The 23,608-nt window shown below is 34.7% G+C and overlaps 1 protein-coding gene across 1 annotated transcript in view; it reads left to right on the top strand.

The window, feature by feature from the left end:
* Positions 1 to 23,608, top strand: part of LOC129234430 (dachshund homolog 1-like) — a 255,566-nt gene that overhangs the window by 38,035 nt on the left and 193,923 nt on the right. Inside the window, exon 2 of the mRNA XM_054868433.1 lies at positions 6,221 to 6,298. Within this exon, the coding sequence (XP_054724408.1) occupies positions 6,221 to 6,298 (78 nt within the window). The remainder of the gene's footprint in view (positions 1 to 6,220; positions 6,299 to 23,608) is intronic.

Genomic DNA, 23,608 nt, shown 5'->3' with positions numbered 1-23,608 from the left:
CAATGATTTGACCCCTTCCTGAACCCTTAAACGACGGGATTGAACACAGCTTAACTTCATCTTTTACGACACTACTTTATTTGTACGTGAACACAAAACCAGGATTACTTCCAAATAAGAGGTACTCAAACAGTTCGTCAAACTTAGAACGTAGAACTCAAAAATGAAATTATTTCGAGCTGGTAAATCGTTTGGCTACTTTTTTGACGTTTTGACGATGAAAATCAAGTAGTTCCTCCTTCTCTTACTTGGAATATGTATTCAAATGTAAATTGCCTCTGCAAAAGTACAAACGAGGCAGCAATTTTCGATTTATTTTTTAAGATTACTGCAATTACTTAGGCTTTTTTTTTTTTTTTAAACGATGCCATGAAAACTGACAATTCCAGCTTTTTCTAAAAAATAATCGCCGTCTCATATTAAAAAAATGTTCGCAAATCAGTAAGATACATTAATAGAACTTTTTTCTTTGAAAATGAGCTCAATCTAAAATTGTATAGTAATTCGTCGAAATAGTTACTCATGGATTAAAAATTTTTCAGGTAAATAAGGTCAGTGGCTCAAAGGAAATTATAAAAAATATTTTTCGACGCCAGGCGTTTGTTTTTAAAATTGTGAAATAATTTTCCTAGGACCTTCAAACTCCGAAGAACCACATTAAACTTTAGAAACACTTTAGATTCACCATGTAACACTGCTAAAATCTCCAAATCAAATCTAACCGCAACAGTTCGGAAAAGTTACACAAATCTTATGGGGAACAAGTTCGGTTACACTGATTTACATACATACCTTACAAAATATATTAAACTTAGCAATCTATCAGGCGACAAAATGGTTAAACGTCGAAATAAAAAGCAGCAGTCGATCAAATTTATCCAACAACAAATTACACTTGTTGATAAAACGATGAAACATACCCAATGATAAAAATATTCTAGTTGGCTAAATTTAAAACTAAAAGAAATAAATCAGTCGACAACGTGCTTCGCTGATAGTCTCTCTATCGATAAAAACCTTCTTAATAAGTTATTTAATTTTAAATGCAATATTGAATCATATGTTAAACCATCATACAATACACGCTTTTAATTTAAAGAATAGAAAGCAAAAGTGTGAAATTTAACACCAATTCATCAGGTTAAAGGATCATTTCCCAATTCGTGATGATTTTAACAGCTTTATTTGTGATTCATATTCAACGACAAATTTGAATTGAGCGTATGTATCGTCATAAAATGATTTCCAACAATTAAATTATTTTTCTTACAGATAGATGTTTGAAAGCACGTAAAAAACTAGGTATTTTTGTTTAAAGTTCCGTAAAAGTCTCCATCTTTTTCTTATATTTTGCTTTTGACTAAATTAAGCTAAAATAAATATGAATAACTGAATTAAACATTTTATCGCTTATATAATTAGTGCGCATGCTTGAAATATCTCAACTATAGAAATTCTTTTATTGTTCTAAAAATAGTTTTGTTTCTGCCGTTAATAGAAGTTTTATATTAAATCATCCCCAATTGTGTGAATCATAAATAAAATGGGAGCAAAGATAGGGGGTATGGGAGATATGGGAGAATAGATAGCAAAAACTAATTAATCCAAACCTCTAATTAGTTTTTCGGAGCGCTGAACATTTTTGATATGGGCCACTAGTTTAAATAAATATGAATAACTGAATTAAACATTTTATCGCTTATATAATTAGTGCGCATGCTTGAAATATCTCAACTATAGAAATTCTTTTATTGTTCTAAAAATAGTTTTGTTTCTGCCGTTAATAGAAGTTTTATATTAAATCATCCCCAATTGTGTGAATCATAAATAAAATGGGAGCAAAGATAGGGGGTATGGGAGATATGGGAGAATAGATAGCAAAAACTAATTAATCCAAACCTCTAATTAGTTTTTCGGAGCGCTGAACATTTTTGATATGGGCCACTAGTTTGTTTAGACCCTAAGTATACACTATTTATTGATACGAGGGGTAAAAACTAGAAGAAGTTAAATCCAAATTCTAAAAGTGAGTTCAAGTTTTAACTTAAGAGTTTCGTTTATTGCTTAAAGTAATCTTGGTCATCTATAGTCAAATTTATCATTTTCCGGGATGTGAAGTAAACCGGCCGGGACACCGGAATTTTGTCTGAAAACCGGGACGTCTGGCAAGCCTAGCTTAAAGCCTTCTTATCAACGATTCCAAAATAAATGGTCAGAATTAATTACACAGCTTGAAAAGAAAGATGTTTTTGTACTGCTAGTTTCACCTCTTGTTACACACCACATAACTTCAAATGTCAGAAATTTAATACAAAATTGAAAAAATCAAAATATAAATTTTATTTTCTACTATTACTTTTAACAATTATTCTTTCAAAAGCAAGCTAATTAATTAGCAAGCAACTGTAGGAAGGAATCACTTGTAGATTGTAAATAATAAGTAGTATCTGCGCACTTCGCAATTATAAAATATATTCCAATTTATTAAATAATTTGCTTCAAAAAAGTTTTGCAATTTTCAACCAATTTTCGAATTGTATAACACTTTCTGGGAAATTATTTCAGGTTTTCTGGTATCGGAAGTCTTTTAGCTATTTAAAAAAAAAAAAAAATTGAATATTTTTAAAGGAACTTTTCCCGTTGTGTTTCCAAGTTCATACTTTTAGTATAGAAACAGTTTTCCAATAAATTTCATCCTTCTTTTGAAAATACAGCATTAAAAAGAATTTATCTGCCGACTTCACGTTATTTCAACCAGGAAAAGTCATGTAAATATGTAGTCGGGTGTACCTCAAATGAATTCTCGTTTTATCAGCTATATTCTTAAAACAAAACATTTCATGCAATAAATCCCTAAAAGAAAATTATTACTTAGGTTTTAATGTCACTGAAACTAGCTACTCGAACACAATAAAGTGATTGTCTCTTAAAACAAGCATTTCAATAAATTTATCTTTTCATTTTTGAAAGTTTTGGAATACGTATCATTTCTACGCGGAACCGTCCAGATTTACACGATTTTGGATCAATCCAGGGTAGACATTCTGTGGATGGCGCAAGTGAATACGAATTTCATAAGCAGAGATAAATCATTATAAAATGAAGATTCCTCTTAGAAACTTTTGACATTTGTTTTCAGGATGCAAATCCTATCCGACTATAGGGTTAAACGGGAAGGAAAAATTGTTGGATGAATCCTTTCTGTAACTTCCAACAAGTGTAGTGAATATTATTAACTGTTTGAAATTACGAAAATGATTTACGAAATGAAGATACGTAGTTCAGTCAAAACCTCTTTAAACTAAAACACTAACATCTTTAGAAACCACCAGAAGAAAAATCTACAGATGGAAAAGAATGTTACTCAATTCAGCTTTAACTCATTTCAAAAAGTTTTTTTTTTGCTTACATTTAACACCACCGGGTTCAAAAGGATGCTTATGAGCAAACTAAAAAACAGTTTTTACTTTTGGAAACTCAAATACCATAATATTATTGTTCTCACTTCAGCATCTATCAAAAGCAATGCAAATTATCAAAATTAAAATATTTTTGTGTCAGAGGTGCACTTAGAGGATTTTAATTAGCGTCAATCTCCCCTCTTTTACACTTGGTCTCGAGCCATGTTGCCGGTCTAGTTACTAATATCTGTTGCGATAAAATCCCCCCTTCCTTTCCCCTCGTCAGAAAAAACTGAAATGCTTCCTTGTTTTAGGTCGTAGTTGAATGCACTCTTGAAGTTATTAGAATATTTTAAAAGCTCTAATATTTACTTAGCAGCATAAAGATTTTAATTTTGTAAAAGAAATTTTCCTTTACAACGAAAGTTTTAACTAGAATTAGACGTATTTGTAAAGAGGTTCCAGTGAAAACTTCTTTAAAAACCCGACTGATTATAAAGCGTATACATTAGCTGTAAAGTGACTAAGAAGAAAAGGATTCAGATTCAACAAGTTTTGTAAAACTACGGTTCAGAAAATAAAACATGGCTCAGTTTTATATATACTTGATGTTAGTTAAAAACCAACAATTTTTCTTATTTTGTTATTAAATATGCTCGTACATTTGAAAGATTTAAAATACCCATTTTTCGTTAACAGAGGCACAGACAAACGAGTTTTTAAGTAGACGCTTTTAATGCTATATGCGAAAAAATCATGAAAAATTGCATGTTTAAGATAAGACATTCAGGTTGATAAGCTTTTCAGCGAAAGCTGATTGATTACTTGCCGAAATAAAGTACTCATATATTAACAGCCTGTTTATGAAACGTATTTGCTGCATTCAAAATTAACAATATGACATGCAATCAAATGCATTCATTGACAAAACGTATTTGCTGACGAAAGGAATTAGTCAACCAAACTTAAACTTTTCCAATCACGAAACAGACTATTATAAACAGATTACATATATACATTGAGGATGCAAGAATACGTTATACCTTAATAGTACGCGAAATTAAGAGTCACAAATAAAACGATATTAATACTAACAGAAAAATTTGCTTAAACAGTTCTAATTACCTTTCCAGACAGCATGATATACTATTCCGTAAATTTGCATTACCCTTCCGCAATGCCCGTGAAACGAAAAATCATTCATTTGGTTTGGTTTATTGATAACACACATTTCGGCTACATTCGGAAATAGGCAAAGGTCGCACTGGTGCCACCGCAAGCTTTCTGAAACGATCGAGTCCCAATACGTTTTCATTTAGGGACTCAACCGCTTCGACCGCTTGCGGTCCTACCGGTGCCTGTTTCCGAATGTAGTCCAGTAGCTCGTGTACTTGGTCACACAGGACCTATTTATGAACTCACGTCCAATATGACAGATAGCACAATACAGGCACATGGTGTAGGACAGAATTAACATCACAGAGAAGGAAGTTACAACCAGGGCAACGGGAGGGAATCGAACCCACCACCTCGGGATTACTACAATGGCACGTCAACCCACTGTGCTACCGAGGCCGCCATTCATTCGTGTCAATTAAAAATAAATAGCAAAATCCTCAACTCACTTCACTTTAAAGGAGTGGCTCATGTAGCGCATAGAAAACATTGAGGCAGTATTTGGTTCAATTTATATTTACATTTGGAACTTTCTCCTCAGTTTTTTTTAGTACAGTTTTCAGAATTATGTGTCTTGTCTCCCTAAATTATGAGTTTCATTAAGTTCTGATTCAGTTGTACACATATTGCAAAACAGATGCATATATTCAGGAAAGAGAGATATTACATCCAGAGCTAGGATGGGAACCGAACCCTCATCGCCTCCACAGCACTGAATTTACCAACACGCCGACCAGTCGCCATTCCTACATGTGGTTTTAATAATTAATTTATTGAGACAAATACACAAATACAGTGTGAAAGACTTTGCTGAACAAAAAAGGGAAGGAATATCCAAACGAGGGTGGGTGTCGAACCCATCACATCTAGCGTACCAAGCCATAGCTAGGCTACTTGGCCAATGCTCCTCCAAAAGGTAATTCCGCACACATTCAGATTTCACGCTGGGGCATTCGCTCACTCAATTAAAAGTGGGATGTGTGCTAAGCGCCTGAACTCCATTTTCACGTATGATGACTGCAACTGTTTTTCCAAATTTTTATTTGTTAACAGACAAGACAACCCTGAAAAAATTTACTTTGCAAAGAAAGGAAATCACACTCAGGGCGCCGGTGGGAATCGAACACAGGACCTCCTTTCATCGCACACACGTTTAAACTTTCAATTAAACAAATTCTGATTTCACTTCACTTAAATGAATGTCTAATGTAGAGTAAAAAAAACTTTGAGGAAGTAACTGAGCTCCCTTGATTAGAAAAAAGTTGGTCGGCCTTTTTTTTCGAGTTGCGCAAGTATGAAATAATTTCACGATAAGTAAAAATTATGCCGTAAAAAATTGGCAAGGGAAGTTATTTGAATTAATGATATCAAAACAAATGGAAATGAACAATTTCAAGAAAATCTTCCGACCAGGTTTCTTCTGCTGTATCAATGGTTAAGCATAGATGTAAATGCGGCGGATAGCATTGCAGATTTTATCGTTATTTCTTTAACTGCATGTGTCTCATTTGTTTGTTTATTTGAGCAGTGTATTGTTTTGTTGTTTTTCTTGTGTCTTTGATTTGTTGATTGTCTGTTATGCTAGTGTTATGCCTGCTTGCTGATCTGCTGCTTTCGTTTTCTTTTCTTGTTTCCACTCGCAGGAGGTGCTTCAGCGCTGGCAGGGACCTTCCGCACCACGAGCTGGCCGCCACGTCCTCACTCTACGGACCCATCGATAGGTAGGTTGCCTATCAATCAACCATTTCTTTCTTCCCAACCCTCGCTTTTTGCCATTTGGATCAATAATCATTGCAACCAAGACCACCACTGAGACACGCCTTGGTTGTCATAAAACCATCTACTTTGGGTGTATAAAAAAAGGTCTACTAGTCATTTTGGTTGGGGTGTTACTTTGTTAAACCAATGGTACTAGTGTGAAACTTTAATACAGTTTATTGATTAAAGTAAGTTTCAATATACAAAGGCAAATTAGTGGTCCGTCCACACTTGTTTTCTTTCTAAATACTCACTTTTACCCATTGAATCAATAACCACGAAAGTTAAAACCCAATGAAAATCGGTGATATGAGGAATTGAGATTCTGCCTTTGAATCAATAACCCTGAAAATAAAAACTTAGTGAAAATTGATGATCCAGGCGACTGAAACTCAACCTGGATGCTAAAAAAATATCGATGTTCCCGAATTTAAAGTTGTTTTATGGTCACTGGGGGTGTGGTTCTGGCAAACCAATGGCCTTAGTAGATTTCTTACCTAGTCATACGTGTTAGAGTAGTTTTGAGATTAACAGTGGATGCTACATGTAAAATGTTTTCATCTAACATTCATTTTCTTCCTCTAAATGAGTGATGAATGCACAACCTTTCAATCTATAATCATGAAAATTGTCGGGTATCCTTTTGCAGCGCTGTAGCGATAATGCCGATACTAGTTCTACATTGCATTACAGTAAAACATTACACATTCAAACATTTATTTGTCGAAACACTAATAAAAAGGTAAAAACTTTGTAAAGACATAAAAAAGTAAAAACCGATACAAGTCGCTCACACATCCATCGCCAAAGTTATAAGTGAGGATCTTCCACTTTGTCCGTTTTACCTTGACTACCGGTGGAAACCTACTCGCTTCACTTGATTTCGAAACCCACAGGTTTGCTTATTTGTTTGGCTTTTTGTGTCGCCACAAAAATCATGAACCAATGAAGCTCCGTGGTTTAAGGTATGGTGGTTTGAGATACGACCTATGAATCAATAACCATTAAAAAAAAAAAAAAAAATCTGAACGAAACCAAATGGTATAGGTGACTGAAAATTTTGTAACTATAAAAAACTTCCATCTATCGGGAGCAAGAAGAGATTTCGCAGTCGTCGGAAATTTAATTTTGGTGAACCGAAACGGTGGATTTAGCAGGCTCTTACTAATTGTAAGTTTAGATAATTCAATGATGAAATAATTCCGAAACAAATGCATTATGCAGAACTCATTCATTCTTCCTAGAATTTTTTAGCTTTTGTGCTGCTAGCAACTGCTAATAAAATTTTGGTAAATGTCGATCGTATGAAAAAAAAGTTGAAGTTCCAGAATACGTAACTTTTGCCATTACGATAAGCATGTTCATGTTACTGATCCTAGTATGCTAGTTGCAAGGCGAGTATCCCGAAAAGAGTTTTGAAGTTATTTTGGAAAAGGATAAATTTCTACGCATTAATGTTCAATTATCTTAGCTTGAATTGTTAACAAATTTTCTGTACGGAAATTCCGCAAATACATTCCTGCCAAACCGTTTCAACTGTAACTGAAATTGCTAACTGATTTAATTCTTGCTATCTATTACTATAAAATTATACCCTTTAAAACAATTTTCATTAACATGCCTAATACACTACAAGGGTAAAAAAGATATACAACTGATCCGTGCTGTAAGAACTTGTTTGCAATATTACCTTAGATTTTTTTTTTCTTGCTTTCTCTCAGCAAAACAAATTGACAAATTCCGTAGTGGTTGCGGCTTAGGTTTTCATTTCAGTTAAGTGAAGTTCAGAATCCACAAATATAACAAAATTTTGCAAAGAAATACTTCGTTCACATAGGGTTAATGCAAATCAAATTTAGAAATAAAGCAAAGGTTCAAGTTACAAAAAGGACTATAAAATATTTTTATTCGTAAAATGCTTCATAGGGAATGACCGCATTTACTGGCAGTTTCATTCAAAGACAAGGCCTTTCTTTTGGATTTTTGCACAATTAAAATATTCGATCACGTACTTACAAGTCTTTTAGATCAAAAATTTGTGTGCAATAGTTTTATTATAGAAAGATTTATTACTTTCGTGGTAGTTTTACAAAGGTGTTGCAACTGAATTCAGCGACAATAACGCGGCCTTTTTTCACTGTACTCCCCAAAAAGGTCGGGTTATAGCTAAATTAACCAAAGCCGCACCGTACTGAATATGCTTCAGAATAATAAAAATAATTGAAAAAGGAGAATGATTTTCTTCTAAGAAGGCAGCAGTGTTTTGACAACTTTAGAACTCAAATTTTTTAATTCAATTTATTTTAAGTTTTCGATGAAAAGTATGCAACTCTAAAATGCTATCTACGATATTTTATCGCTACAAAATCCTAATAATCTTTCATTATCTTTTATTTTACTTCTGATAATCCAATAGGGTAGGCTTTACTGTCATTTGTATCCAACTTAACTTAAGTTTTTTTTTTGAACAATCACGATTGCTTATTATTCTAATTTGATTGTTTTGATGTCCTATGACTTTATTCCCCCCCCCCGCCTCCCTCTGTAGCACCACCGTCGGCCGGCTGCCTCACAATGCTGCTCCTCTAGCGAAAACCGTCTCCAGGTTGCGCCCATATCCTACATACACACACGCATACATGCACATACCTGCACACACACATATACACACACACTCCTGCCTGCACAGAGACAAAAACACACACACATACACGCACTCATGCCTGCACCCAGACACAAACACCCACGCATACATACGCACTCTTACATACACACACACTCATGCCTGCATACAGACACAAACACACACGCATACATACACATGCCTATACACACACCCATGCCTCGACACAAACACGCCTACATACACACACTCATGATTGCAAAAACATAATTTGAATTCAAAAAGCCATAATTCAAATTAATTTATCTTTTTATTTATTTATTAATTTTTTTTTTTTTTTTTTTGGTTTCAATTGGGCTTATAACCAAGAGTAAGCTGAAACGAGCAGTGTCCATTGAAGAAGTTTTGCCTGCTCTCAAGATCTTAATTCTTAAGTTACAGATGCAAAGAGAATGGTGGGCTTTCGAAGTGATACTTTTTTTCGGAATATTGGACTTGCTGCTTTCTGGTAAAGCTTGAATGAAAGAGCAAGTTGTTAAGTTTCAATTAGATGCAGCTAGGGTGTCTTTGCGTGTTATCGTATGCATTCCTCTTTTTATTTATTATTTAGTTAGTCAAAATGGCGATCAAGGGAGAGGAGTTTCAGCATTTCTCGATAAGCCCTCCCTAAGTCACCCGACCCAACACCATCTGATTTCTTTCCTGTTTGCATATTTAAAGAAAACTGTGCTGCAGAAGTTTGAGTAAAGGTGGGATATCGTTCAGGCATCAGAAGGAGGGCGCATCGAGCATCATAAAAACAGTTTAAGTATCTGAAAATAATAATAATAATCGTTTCTATTTCGTTTTATGCTTGGAAACGCACACATTTGAAACCCCATCATTATTGTTAACTCATCCTGTATATTTCAGCACACACATATACGGTGCTTTGATTTTAATGAAAAATTCAAACATTTATTTCAGTGTTATAAAGTTTTGAGTTCTTAACGATTAAGTACGCTTGATTAAAAGAATTCTAGTGAACGAAAGTTCCTTCCATCTATCTAATAGTTCGCTTAGAAAATCTAAAGGGCAACCTCGAAGTTATTGAACCTTTTTTTAAGCATAACTTTGAAAAATACTACCAACTCAACTTTTGTGCATTTATTATTTTTTTAAGCCTGATACTTTTTTTTATCGTATAAATAAAAAGATATAATTTTATTGCGGTGATCTAAAGAAGATCAAGCGAATGTATTTTTTTTTCGAGGCGAGAGGGGAGGGGGTTAGGCAAAGCTGTCTGTTTCTGTGTATAAACGTTATTTTTACAGCCCGCTGTCGTTAAAAAAGCTTTTTTCCCATTCAGTATTAAACATAATCTTTCTTTTTAAAGTATAAAAAAATACCAAAAAAAAAAAAAAAAAGCATTGACAGTTCTAGGAAGGGAGCAGAGAGACAAAAAGAAAATCCGTAAATAAAAACCGGAGATGAAGGAGTCGAAAAAACTTGGTTAGATTGAACTGCCTTAAAAACAAAAATCTAAAACAAAGCAAATAGTGGAGAAAAAAAAAAAAATCCGACAGAGATATGCCAATTAATTACATTTCTTTGTTTTTGACATGATGCGGTCGTAGATTATTGTATGCTCTAGGACTTCAGAATTTTTCTTTATTCATTTTTTTAAAAACTCTTTTTTTGCTTTTCCCTCCTCCATCTGAAGCAATGCCGCTTTACCAGGAATCGAACTTGTCTATTAGAATTAATTAAAACGTCCGCAATTATTTATTCTGCACCTATCCCCCATGAAAAACATTTGTGGGATTTTTTCCCCCCTCCTGCTCTCTTTGAATGAGTGATACATGGATTTGTGGATGTATCCGGAAAAAGTTTTCCGGTATCAAACGGGGAGCGATTTTGTGCTGGAGAGTTCTGCACGTGTCCTAGTACAAACGCGATCCAGTTAAATGAAAAAGAAACTAATAGCGTCGTGAAATTATTAAATAAACAAAAGGAAAAAAATAATTAATTAATTTTAACTTCTAAGATCGCTTCTGATACGTGAATGAAACTGGCGAATTAGCATTGAGGTTTGGAAACAAAGGGCTTCAAGTTGAAAAGCTGAGCAACTTTTTTTTTCCTATCAAGGGGAGGGGCGAGTGGTGTTTAAATACTAAAAGTAAAGAAATGGGTGTGGTTCAAAGTGAAACAGGGTGAGGGGGGGGAGTGAAATAAAAAACTCTTCGTGCCAATAATCATAGCAGAAAGAACTTAAGAAAAATATGAGAGGATTAAATTTTTGCGTTTAAGCACTGACAGTCTGACAGGACGTAGCATTGTTGTTAGCATTTTTCTGATTAATTCCGGGCGTCTTAATTTTTTTACCCTCGCTGCTGTTTTTTGATTTCGCTTTGACGTTTGTTTTTCCCTCCGCAAAAAGGAAATGGCTTCGGGATTTTCTTTAATCCGAGTAAATGATTCCGCCTTGAAATAGAACGGGGGGGAAAAAAAAAGGCAACCGAGGAATATTTTTAATTTATTCTTAACAAACTGTCCACGAATTAATTCCATCTGAAATCTTAACGGAGTAGTATTGTATTTGTCGTGAGCGTCAAAGCAATTTCTAACTGCAGTAACTTTTTTTTTTGAACAAAATATAGAAATTACAAAACACTCAACACCTGATAGCACATAATGAGTAACAATTTTTTAGGACTCGTCAGTGGTTACAATTGCTCAGAAAACAGTTTTAGTTATCTTTTTACAGGAGTGTACTTGTATAGACAACACAGCTCAAAAATAAGTAGATAAACAAAAAATAAATAAAGTGAAAAATAAATTAAAAATGATACAAATAAATGAATAAAATGAAAAATAAATGAATACTCAGAATAATTAGGTGCATGGACAGGCACTAAAAACGAGCTTTTTCTTTTATTTCTTTTAATGGTTAATTAGTATAAATTATTAGTTTAGATGAGAATGTACTTATAACCTGTAACGAAAGTTGCGAGTGCAATGTGTATAACACTGTGAAATTACATTTCAATCAGAGTTTGTGAGCAATGGAAAAGATAATTTGTGCAGTCGATTTGATATTATTTTGTAAAAACAGTTACTGTATTATATTGCAACAAAGGAGTTAACAAATATTTTTAGCGTTCGCAAGCGAACATTAGCAGGTATATATATATCTTGCAAAACGCGTGGGTAACCCAAGTTTGAATTCCGTAGGGGAGTAACTTCAGTGAACAGAAAAAAAAAAAAAAAGGTTGGGGGGGGGGGAATTTACTTTTTGAAGAAAATGAAATATTTAGAATGTTTTAAATAAAGAGATCGAAAAATAAATAGGCTTTTTTAGTTTTTGCTTGGTGAGTTAAAACACAGTTCATATCTTCGCTTGTTGCGCTACACACAAGAAAACTTACACACATGCATATTTGCATACACATACACACATTTGTATAATAACATATAGTTTCTTTTTTACGAAACAGCATTTTTCATAAGAATAGTGTTACAACTAAATCCATCATTATTTTTATCAAAAACTTATTTTTTTTAGGGGAATATAATTATTATTGGATCTTTCTTTCTTTACTATACTAAGCTTGCACTTGTTAGCTAAATTCTTTCCCGTCTTTTACCTTTTCCATTTTTGTAACAGGCTTTTTTCTGTGTGTTACAGCCATCAATTGGTCCTGGAATATGTTATTGCTGAATTTGAGGCATTTCTAACCGTTTCAACACTGTTTTGGGTGTTATTCTTATATTATAAGTCATTTTCTTATTTTTCTTCAGTATTTTATACTGTTAGGGTTTACTTATTGCTAACTCTTTTAGCATTAGGTTTTCACTTTTGATTTCTCTTTTCGTATTCTATACTATTAGGTGTTATTAATTGCTATCTCTTTCAGTATTCTGCAATAGGTTTTACTAATTGCAATCTCGTTCAGTATTCTACTGTAGGTTTACTTATTGCTAACTCTTCCAGTATTCTACTGCTAGATTTTACTTATTGCAAACTCTTTCAATACTCTGCTGATAAATTACATTTATTGCTAATTTTTTCAGTATTCTACAGCCATAAGTTTTACTTCTTGCTAACTATTTAAGTATTCTTCTGCTAGATTTACTTATTGATAACTCTTTCAGTATTCCACTGCTAGGTTTTACTTATTGATAACTCTTTCAGTATTCTACTGCAATATTTTACTTATTATAATGTACTCTTTCAGTATTTTACTGGAAGATTTTACTTACTGCTAACTGTCTTAGTAATCTACTGTAAGATTTATTCATTAATAACTCTTTCAGTATTCTACTGCAATATTTTACTTATTATAATGTACTCTTTCAGTATTTTACTGGAAGATTTTACTTACTGCTAACTGTCTTAGTAATCTACTGTAAGATTTATTCATTGCTAACTCTTTCAGTATTTTACTGCTAAGTTTAACTTATTTCCACTGCTAGGTTTTACTTATTGCTAACTGTTTTGGTATTCTGCTGTTAGGTTTTACTTATTGGCAACTCTTTCAGTATTCCACTGCCCGGTTTTACTAATTCATGTTAGTATTCTGATGCTATATAGGTTGCACTTATTACTATGTCTTATTCTTTTTAATGTAAGCTATTGTGCTGGTTACCTTAACCCTTCAGAACATTCTTCAGAAACTTCAGTGGTACAGGCTTTGCCAGCTTCAATCTTTTTTCCGTCCTTTCCTTTTCTTTTAGCAATTATACACAAAAGGGTGATCGCTCTTTGAGAAAGAAACCAAGAGTGCCGCTTGTTTTGGGGCTGTTCATTAATGATACATGAGGACATTAATGGCATGCAAAAATAACGATTCGCTCAAGCATGGCAGTTGCATACGAAATCAGTTCTCCGAGCAGCAGTCTCAAAGGTCAAACCATTCAAGGGAGCCATGTATAACCACTCCTTAAATCCATCAAATGTGGCATTTATCTCCGTGTTGATTTCTTCGAAAAACAGTCCCGATAAATAAAATCGAATGAAAAAGAAATCTAATCGTCGTCGCCCGGGGAGGGTCAGCGCAATCACAGAGCTACCGATCGGTGTGTTCCACCACCACCCTTGCGAATGGAGAGAAACAGGTGTTACCTGAGACGGCTACCGACCAATGAGCAGCGAGCGGTAATGACATGTAATTTCTATAATCGTCTTAAATGCGATAATTTCCAGAGACATGGTCATTCCTGCGTTGCATTATGTTTGGGCTCCTGCCTTCCCTCTTCCGATTAGAGGATTTTTTTTTCTCCTCTCTCTCTCTCTCTCTCTTTGCGAATGTGGCCGTTTAATTTGATAGTTCCATTTCGCAATCGGGTTCAGCTTTCTCTAGGTCGAATCAGCTACGGATCATGTGATTGAAGTTTGGGGATGATGTAAATAGTGAATTTTAACAACAATTTAATTGCATAGCTATAAATATATCAAAGTATGTTTGGTGTGCTTTTGGATTATATCGCAAGTAACAAATGCACTTTAGAAGCATTCTTTCATGCACACACTAACATCTATATATAAACATATATTCATACATCATATATATATATATATATATATATATATATATATATATATATATATATATATATATATATATATATATATGTGTGTGTGTGTGTGTGTGTGTGTGCGTGTGTGTGTGTGTAGAAAGAAAGATACAGTATTACTTTTCACATAAAATTTTTGCTTGCACTAATTCACAAGAAAAAACTCCTAAAATAGCAATATATGATACTTTCCATCAAGTATTTCTCAATTAAAATGAGCAGATAGGTTAATCAATAATAAATTATCATCAATCAATGTAATTGTTTCCAAGTACCTTTCTTGATCGTAATTTTCTTATCCAAAAATGAAATATCAACAACTTTAAAAAGACCACGCATAAAACATTCATGTTAAACCTTTGACGTACAATCACATTTCGGAGACGTCAGAGAGTTCGTGATGGCGCATGGAATGAATGACGTTTTCTACGCAGGCGCGGATCTAGAAAAGAGTCACAAGGGCCATTACCTCCCCCCCCCCCACCCTTTAAGAGACCAGAGGTAGTCTAAAGGTACATTTTGGAAACATATTTCGAAAAACTCGTCCCAAATCTCCTGTTTATGCCCAAAAAAGACATGTCCCCTCCTTTCCGGAAATTTCCTCTGCAGACCAAGAGCGGAATCCATCCGCCCTTACTCCTTAGCCAGTCATCATTTCAAGTCTTGAAAATGATATAGTAGTATGTTAACGGGGTTAACAAACATAGACTCTTACGCATCGATGGTCAAAACATCGATGTTTTGAAAACATTGCCACCGCTATCAGAGTCTCCAGAAACCCTTTGCTCTACTTAGTTGGTCTTAGACACTATATATGTTTATATCTATTAAAAAAACCCCAGCATTACTACTAAAAGAGGTCTGGGAAACTGGGATTTTATAAACGTTTCTAGAATTGATACAACTTCTTATGTACCGTTGACAACGGAACATAAGAAGGGGGGATTCCATAAAAGTCTCCAGAATTAATACATGTTCTTATGTGCCGTTGACAACGGTACATAAGAAGTTAATGGTTAAGAAGAAACTGTTACTAGAAACCTATATGGAAACCTAGTTTCCCAGAGCCTCTTAATACTGCATCTGTTTCCCGTAACAGTGTCGTCTAAGGACATTTCAGTGTGGAAGAAAACTGCAGTTGTAATGAATGGTACAGTTAGCTTTAAATCCTGTCTGTGAGGAAAAAACTGTATTCTTACTGGTTGGACGTCATTAATCGTTTTGGTAATGTGTACTCGTGCCCCCTTCTTCCATTTCCCGACCCACGGTGCAGTCGGACAAGAAGTCTCATTAAAATCTAGCCGAAAATTCACTCGCACATCAGTCATTCGGCCATCTTCTTCTACCCCCCTCACCTGTTGATATGCCCACAGCGTATAAATAACGAGCTATTATCTCAGGAGGAGAAAAAGAAAAAGCAACCAGTCGAAAGAAAATGCATTAAGAAGTGACTGCAGAACCACGAAATTAAAAGCAGCCGATTCACTACCGGAGAAAAGGATACTCATGAGATCTTTATCCTTTTATCATTATTAGTTTTTTTTTTCCTTATTATGATTATATCCTCCTAGATAGGCGGCTTTTCTCGGCAGAATGTCATTTTTAGGGTCTCGGGATTTGATTGATTTGGGGCTGGAACTCAGATTCCGATTCCTAAATTATAGCTCTTCGTGGCCATTTAAATTCTTGGCAAAAATTAGGTTTCTTAGGTGAGGCTATTGTAGGGATAGGAAAAAAAAAATGTGGGGGAAAATGGATTCCCTCGAGCTGTATTTGTTTGATTTTCAGGTGGTTTTGGTCTTTTTTGGGGAAGGGCGAATTGTTTAAAACGATTTCGAATGTTAATCTGTGGTAGGAGTGGCTTAGGAAGTATCAAACGGGGCGTGTGCATTAATGGGTTTGCGATGAGAACGACTCACGGAATGATTCGTGAGTGACGAGACACGAATACTGATGCGTGACTCACTCAACGATTTATTCCGACAGGATAGGTGTTTTAGACAATGTCGACCGCTTAGAAAATCTGTCCAAAATGTTTAAAAACAAGTAGAATTATCTCTAATCTCATGTTTTCTGATGAGTTTCAGAAGAGCAAAAATTTATGCATGAATCTGAATTTAATGGTGCAAAGTGGTTATTAACAGACAAGCTAATCCCATGTTTAAGTACCGTGAAGTTGTGGCAAAAAATTGCTAGTGCCCTTTTTTTCTACGAATCCAAACATCACAAAACACGTTATAATAGTGTTGATTGCAAACTTGCACTTTTATACATTTCAGGGAAAAGTTTGACAAATACAGAAAACCAGCAGACAGATTTCGTACAGATGCTAAAAAGTCAAGAAATAAATCATCATTAACATTACATAAACAATTGCTTGCACATCAGTGGTTTTCAATATGGTCAACAACCACTCCAGATGTGGATTGAAGGAATGATTTGTTCGCCGAGTGTTCTGAACAAAAAATGATCAGTAGCTGAGGCATTTGGGAGTTCTGTTGCAATGCAAAAGGCTGGATATTTGAAGCGATGGTAGCGTGCGAAGTTTCTTGTGGGGTGTTTCGCTCAGATTGTTATCGTTGAACACAATACTTGGAAGATAGAGTGAGAGAGAGATTGGCAAAAATGTGCCTCTTGTTTCTGAATCGAAAAAAATCAGCGTATTCAAAGCGACCGTTCCTTTTGGTCGGATGTCAAATGCCATATGGCACCGCTTGACATGGATGCCACATAAAGAGACATCGAACACACACAAACGAATGCGCATTCATTGCAGAGAACGAATGGCAATCGCCCACAAAAGGCGAACACAAAACGGAAGCCGGAGGAAAAAAAAATGTCCATCCAAGGATGCGGAGGAAGGTTTGACGTTTTAGGGATGACCGATGAAGACGGATGATCTGGGGCAGTCCTTCATTCGGGGGCAATGAAGGCTGCCTCCCCCTTTCCGAATCCTCTGGGATGCACGACACCGTGTTCCAACCGTCGTACATTCGGAGCGATTTGTTTTGGAGTGACACGCCGATTGACGAAGGGAGGAAGAGTTCTGCTGGTGTCAGGAAGGGTGGCAGATCCCCGAAGAATTGTTCAGTTTCCATGAGTTTCTTAGTAGGGTGGACATATGCCAAACGAAAACTTTCTCATTGAGATTTGAAATTCATCATTGCTTGCGTGACAAAATATGCCTTGAAGAATTTCAATACGATCTGTAATGTGAATAAAACATCATTTCACTAGATATTCTAACCTGATCCATTATTTTTGGGTAGGTTTAGCTAGTGGTAAAATAATCTGTTCTTTAGTTAGCTTTGAATCTTTCAGTTAGCTTGCATTCGTAGAGAAATAAATTGAAACCACGTATAAAAAGATATTAAACCAAAATAAATGCCTGAACTTCTTCAATCTAAATTTCAAAGGAAGATCTCATATTAGTTTAGGAAACAAATTTTATATTTGTGCATAAACAAGAAAAAAGAACATAAGAGTAAAATACCAATTACAGTAATATTAAAGTATTTGGGGGTTAAAAAGGAGCCTTTTTTCAGTACATAAAGTTGTGAGTTTTGGAGTACATTTATTCCGTAATGATGATTTTTTCCTTCTTATTGGTTTACTTTCATGAAGTTATTATAAGTATGGCATTTCATCTCAAGTAAAACTAAATCTGATTCATTAATTTTATTAAGTGGAAAATAAGTTACAAAATTGAAACATTTTTTAATCAGGGGACCATTGACATGCAAAAATACAAGGAATGTAACTTTCTTGGTTGTCCTAAAATTAATTGATATTTCTAGCTTGTCGCAAATATTTGGAATTTAACAATATTTGTACATTTTTATTTTCAGTCACTGTTAACCATTGAGGTTCAAGTTTTTTCAAATATACATACGAATAACTCGTAGGAAAAATGCTTTAAGATTTGAGGAATCTTCGCAAATGTGGATGAGATAATCACGAATTGACTACCAAGAGTCTGCCTCTATGGACGTCTTTTTTTCTTTTGCGCATCAATATATCACACACAGTTGAAAACCGTAAAGAAGTGCAAGTTTTAGCCAGAAAAATGTAAACGTAAAACATTTTAAGACACCACATTTTTATTTCCTTAGATCACAAGCTTTCTCTGATTTATGACAGTGTAACAAATATTACGAGTTACAAGAGATTTCATCAATTTCAAAAATAGCTTCCCGAACTGTCACATTAGAAAATCTGAATGATACGATGAATTGTTTGCAATTATTTTTTAAAACAAGAGTAGAAAACTGATTTCAAACCTTGACCAGCAGACACAATCAATGAGACTTCTAATTTGTTTATGTGCTTGTGTTTTTAACTTTTAAAAAAATTGATTTTATATTAAAGTGAAATATACTAAAAAGTGCAATGTGTTGGTAATCTACCTAGGGCCGCTGAGAGCAAAGGCAGGCCCTTGTCAGTTTGGTAGCCGGCTTCAACTACTCCTATAAAACTTATAAAAGTTATATTACACCGATTCCGAGCCGGCCCTCCCAACACTGTTATAACCAGGGGTTCCAGACGAGTGAAAATATTTCCTCTAGGGTGAAAGCATAGTGCCTGAAGGTGCAATGCAGGCTAGAAAATAGAGCAGAGGAGCCGAAACAGCATGCAATCGCAAAAAAAAAAAAAAAAAAAAACATTGCGCATGCGCTTTTGCCTTAGACATACATTCAACCACCTCAATATGGCGGACAAATGATGATTGCGTTTGTGTGTCTTTCACATTGAATGAAGTACACTATTGGATTAAAACACAACTTTTTCTAGGATTAATTATCCGAAATTACAAGTAAGTACAGCTTTTGATCACTTTGTAGCTTTTAGGGGTTTCAAACATAGTTAAGTGTTTAAAAGTGCATTTATAGCTTTTCAGGTACACTGTTAAAAATTTTCCGGAAAATTTACGGTAATTGTTACTGGCATCCATGTTGCCAGTAACTATTACCGTAAAAATCAAATGTTACTGTAAAATTTTACGGTTTCCTCGGTAGGCCACAGCAACCAGTTGGCGCCGGGATCGCTTATTTCTCCGGTATAAATTACCGTAAAAATCAGCGATGCGTCGGCGATGCAATTTTACAGTAACAATTACCAGAAAATCTTCCTGAATTTTTAACAGTGTACCGTTACTGTCTTTTAGTTAGTTAACCGTTACTATCGTGAAATTTCCATCATTCAAAACGCTGCTAAAAATATCCTGTCATTATTTTCTTGAGTACTTGATAAGCAGCTTTTATTAATCACCAAAAAAAAAAAAAAAACACACCTGCTATAAGATTATTAATAATCAACAAGTGAGAATCTTAATAAAAATGATTCTTGTGCTTCGTAAATTATAACAGAAAGCTAGCGAAAAAAAAATCTCTCTCAGTCTAGCTCTTTTTTTTTTTTTTGCCTTTTCATTCAAGTGTTAGAATCATTTCCTGTTACGGTTAATGTCTCGATAGCGGTAGAAATTTCTTTTGGCTTTTTAACTGTCGAAAAACTTCATGTGCATTTTATTTTGTTACTCTTGATTAACGTTTATGAAACGATTTTGTTTTTCCGTAACTGTAATATCCCTGAATATTTTTGGTTCTTCATGTAAATAATCCATAAGTACAGCTAGTCTTCATTTTCAGAATGCGTCATGTTTTAGTAAATGTATAATTTCTCACATAATTTAAATAATTACTCGTCTATAAATTATAACGATTTGAGATCTTTGATACCAAGTAAAGGGGCAGATATTTATTGTTTTATTAATTCTTAACATTACTTTTTGTAAAAAAAAAAAAAAAAAAAAACTCATCAGAACTCTGAATTTTTCACATGTTTTTAACGGCCCCAGAGTTATTAATATTATTTATTTTATGAATTTTTAAGAAAACGATAAAGATTTCACTGGTCCGCAAAGTTTTTCATTTGCTTTTACCGCGCCCGTGGGTCAAAAGAGGTTGAGAGACACTGAGTTAGAGCAATGAGCACTTCTTAACTATGTTGAAAACTCTGAAATATGATCAAATGCTGTAATTACATGTTTTAATCATTTCCAGTATCGAGCTCAATGTGAAAAATGTCCAAAACGTAGAATATCATAAATCAAAACAAAACTTAAAAAAAAAAAAAAAAAAAAAAACCACAACTGTATTCAAAAACGCACACAATACGGGGGAGGGGGGAAGAGGATCTATAGTAAGGGTGCCATTTCTCTCTCCAAAGGTTCCTTTTTTTTCACTCCGGTTGTCTATTTTTTAAAAGGTGCCTGTTTTTCACCCTATTTAGAGGTGCGATTTCGGCTATGTATTGGGTTGCAGCTGGTGTACAAGCGTTTCTCCCTTGAAAGGTGCCGAATGCATCCTGTAGTTTTAACAGTGCAAGACAATCTTGATTATTATTATTTAGTTTGAAAGTATACGATTTTCTGTCTAATAGTTAATTCAATAATTTATATGAATAGCTGATACGCGTCAGGTACTTATTTCTAAAAATTATTTAATTTGAAACTGAAGTACTTTTTATTCTATATCATCATCATCGTCAAAATAACTTGCTTTTTCTTTTGCCTTGCCAGTTCAACAAACTTAGCTATAAATTAAAATATACAGTATAAAAAAATACTATATTTATTACAGATATATTTTTGTAGATGTATTACTGATTTTTTCACTTTTAAACGTTAACTTGTTTGTCAACGATGTATCATCTCCAATTGTGAGACAGAAATATCTAACGCGTTTTACGTTGAAAAAAAAAAAAAAAAAAAACCCTCCCACAAAACTTTAGACCACCGTTTTGAAATTTCGGATCATTTACCTTTACTAATAATAAAGCTGAAAGTCTTTCTGTCCGGATCTGTCTGTCAGGATCTCTGTGACGCGCATAGCGCCTAGACCGTTCGGCCGATTTTAATGAAATTTGGCACAGAATTAGTTTTTAACATGGGGGTGTGCACCTCGAAGCGATTTTTCGAAAATTCGATTTTGTTCTTTTTCTATTCCAATTTTAAGAACATTTTCCCGAACAAAATTATCATAAGATGGACGAGTAAATTACAAAGTTATCATAACGTGGAACCGTAAAATGGGCAAGCCAATTGGCGAGAAATTCATCATACATTATTTGTAAATATACAGGCGAACTAAAAGACCTTTTGATTTTCTACTACGGGTAAAGCCGTGCGGGTGCCACTAGTGCCAAATAAAGTAGGTTCTTGGCACTGATAGTATAGGTGGAAAAAAGAATAGAGAGAATGTTTTTTTTTTCTTATCCAAGCCTACACTATTCGTCTGCGAGCAGATAGTATAAATACGTAACGATTAAGGGGTTACACACACACACATAAGATATTTTAGAAATATTGTACAATAATCTACATGTCAGGCAAATGATATCAAGCAAGAACCATGCAGTAAAATTGTTATATGGAGCTAATATTGAAGCAAATGAAGTTGTAAGCCAGTCTTCTCTCACTATATCACAATTGCTTTGCTTTAACATGCAGTCCCGAAAGTCGGCTAGTAGCACTGCACAAAGACATCAACCTGATAGAGAGACTCCACTTGCAGTTTATATGGGACTTTCGATTTATGGAAAAACTCGAAAAAAGGAAATAGTAGAAAATATGCATTCACTTGGAATTTCCATCTCATATACACGTGTGTTTCAACTCTCAACAGCGATGTGTGAACTTGTAAACGCTAAGTTCCAAAATGAAAAAGTTTTATTTCCATCAAAATTACGAGAAGGAATCTTTACAATAGGGGCGTACGACAACATAGACCATAATCCAACTAGTTCAACCTCCGAAGGTTCCTTCCATGGGACAAGTATATCCATATTTCAATACCCTACTCCTGATAATTTAGGCAAAGAAAGGCCTACTCAAAATATGCAGTATGACATAAACACTACTTTGAAAAACCGAAGTGTACCCAGTCTTCCAGAAGAGTTTACGGTAGTGAGATCAGCATTTCTTTGTTCAAAAGAACCTGATATTGCAATTTGTTCCGATGCTACTTCAAAACTTATGTTGTCTACCACTGCCATAGACAACAAGAAGGAAGAGATCACATGGCTGAAACACGTTCTCAGTACTGATACCAATATTGGACTCGATGTTTCATGGGTTGCCTACCATGCAATCTAGAACGACAACTCCAACTAATTTCACGCCTGGAATTTCTACACTTTTACCACTATTTTACGAAGATTCATTATCAATAGCTATGATTCAGCATGCGATGAACATAGTTAAACAAGTTACGCTATTTCTTAATGGAAATCAAATTCCTGTCAGGGCATTGGATCAACCATTGTATGACCAAGCAAAATTAATTCAGTGGAATAACCCAGAAAAATATGGTGAAAAGAAATTTTTCCTCATGTTTGGTGCATTTCACATTGAACAAGCTTTTCTCAAGGTGCTGGGTCAATGGATGTCAGGAAGTGGATTGAGTGGTGCGATTACTCTTGCTGATATTGCAACTTCAGCAGTTGCGGAAACTTATTTAAAAGTCAAACACGTTAAGAAAGCTAGAGCAATTCACCAAGTAACTGCTGCTGCCCTGTATCACTTGCTTCATGATGCTTATGAAGAAGCAGATTCCGAGCTTGAGTTTCAGCCGTGGTGTGAAGATCGAGCTGAAGAGAATGTGATGTTTAAATATTGGCTAACTTGTCTCAATATGGAAATCCTATTGCTCCTGTTTATTCGTTCAATCAGAGAGGGAAACTACAGTTTGTTCCGTCAGTGCTTGAAAAAAAATGATTCCTTGGTTTTTTTTTTTTTTGCTTGATCATCATCATTACGCACGTTGGTTGTCAATCCATCTAAAAGATCTTTATGATGCAGAGGTTGAACTACCAGAGCTACACCGATCATTTAATTCTGGACAGTTTGTGATAAGAAAATCTAACAGATTATTCTCAGCAATCAGTATAGATCAAGCACATGAACAAAATAATGCAATAGTTAAAGGGGATGGTGGTGCAATGGGATTGACACAGGATCCATCGGCACTTAGGCGTTGGATGGTTTCTGGACCAGAAATAAGTCGATTAATAGAAGAGTTTGAGTGTGGTATTAAGC

The sequence above is a fragment of the Uloborus diversus genome, chromosome 1 (assembly GCF_026930045.1).
Source record: "Uloborus diversus isolate 005 chromosome 1, Udiv.v.3.1, whole genome shotgun sequence".
Taxonomy (NCBI): domain Eukaryota; kingdom Metazoa; phylum Arthropoda; class Arachnida; order Araneae; family Uloboridae; genus Uloborus; species Uloborus diversus.
This window is presented reverse-complemented; position numbering and strand designations above follow the sequence as displayed.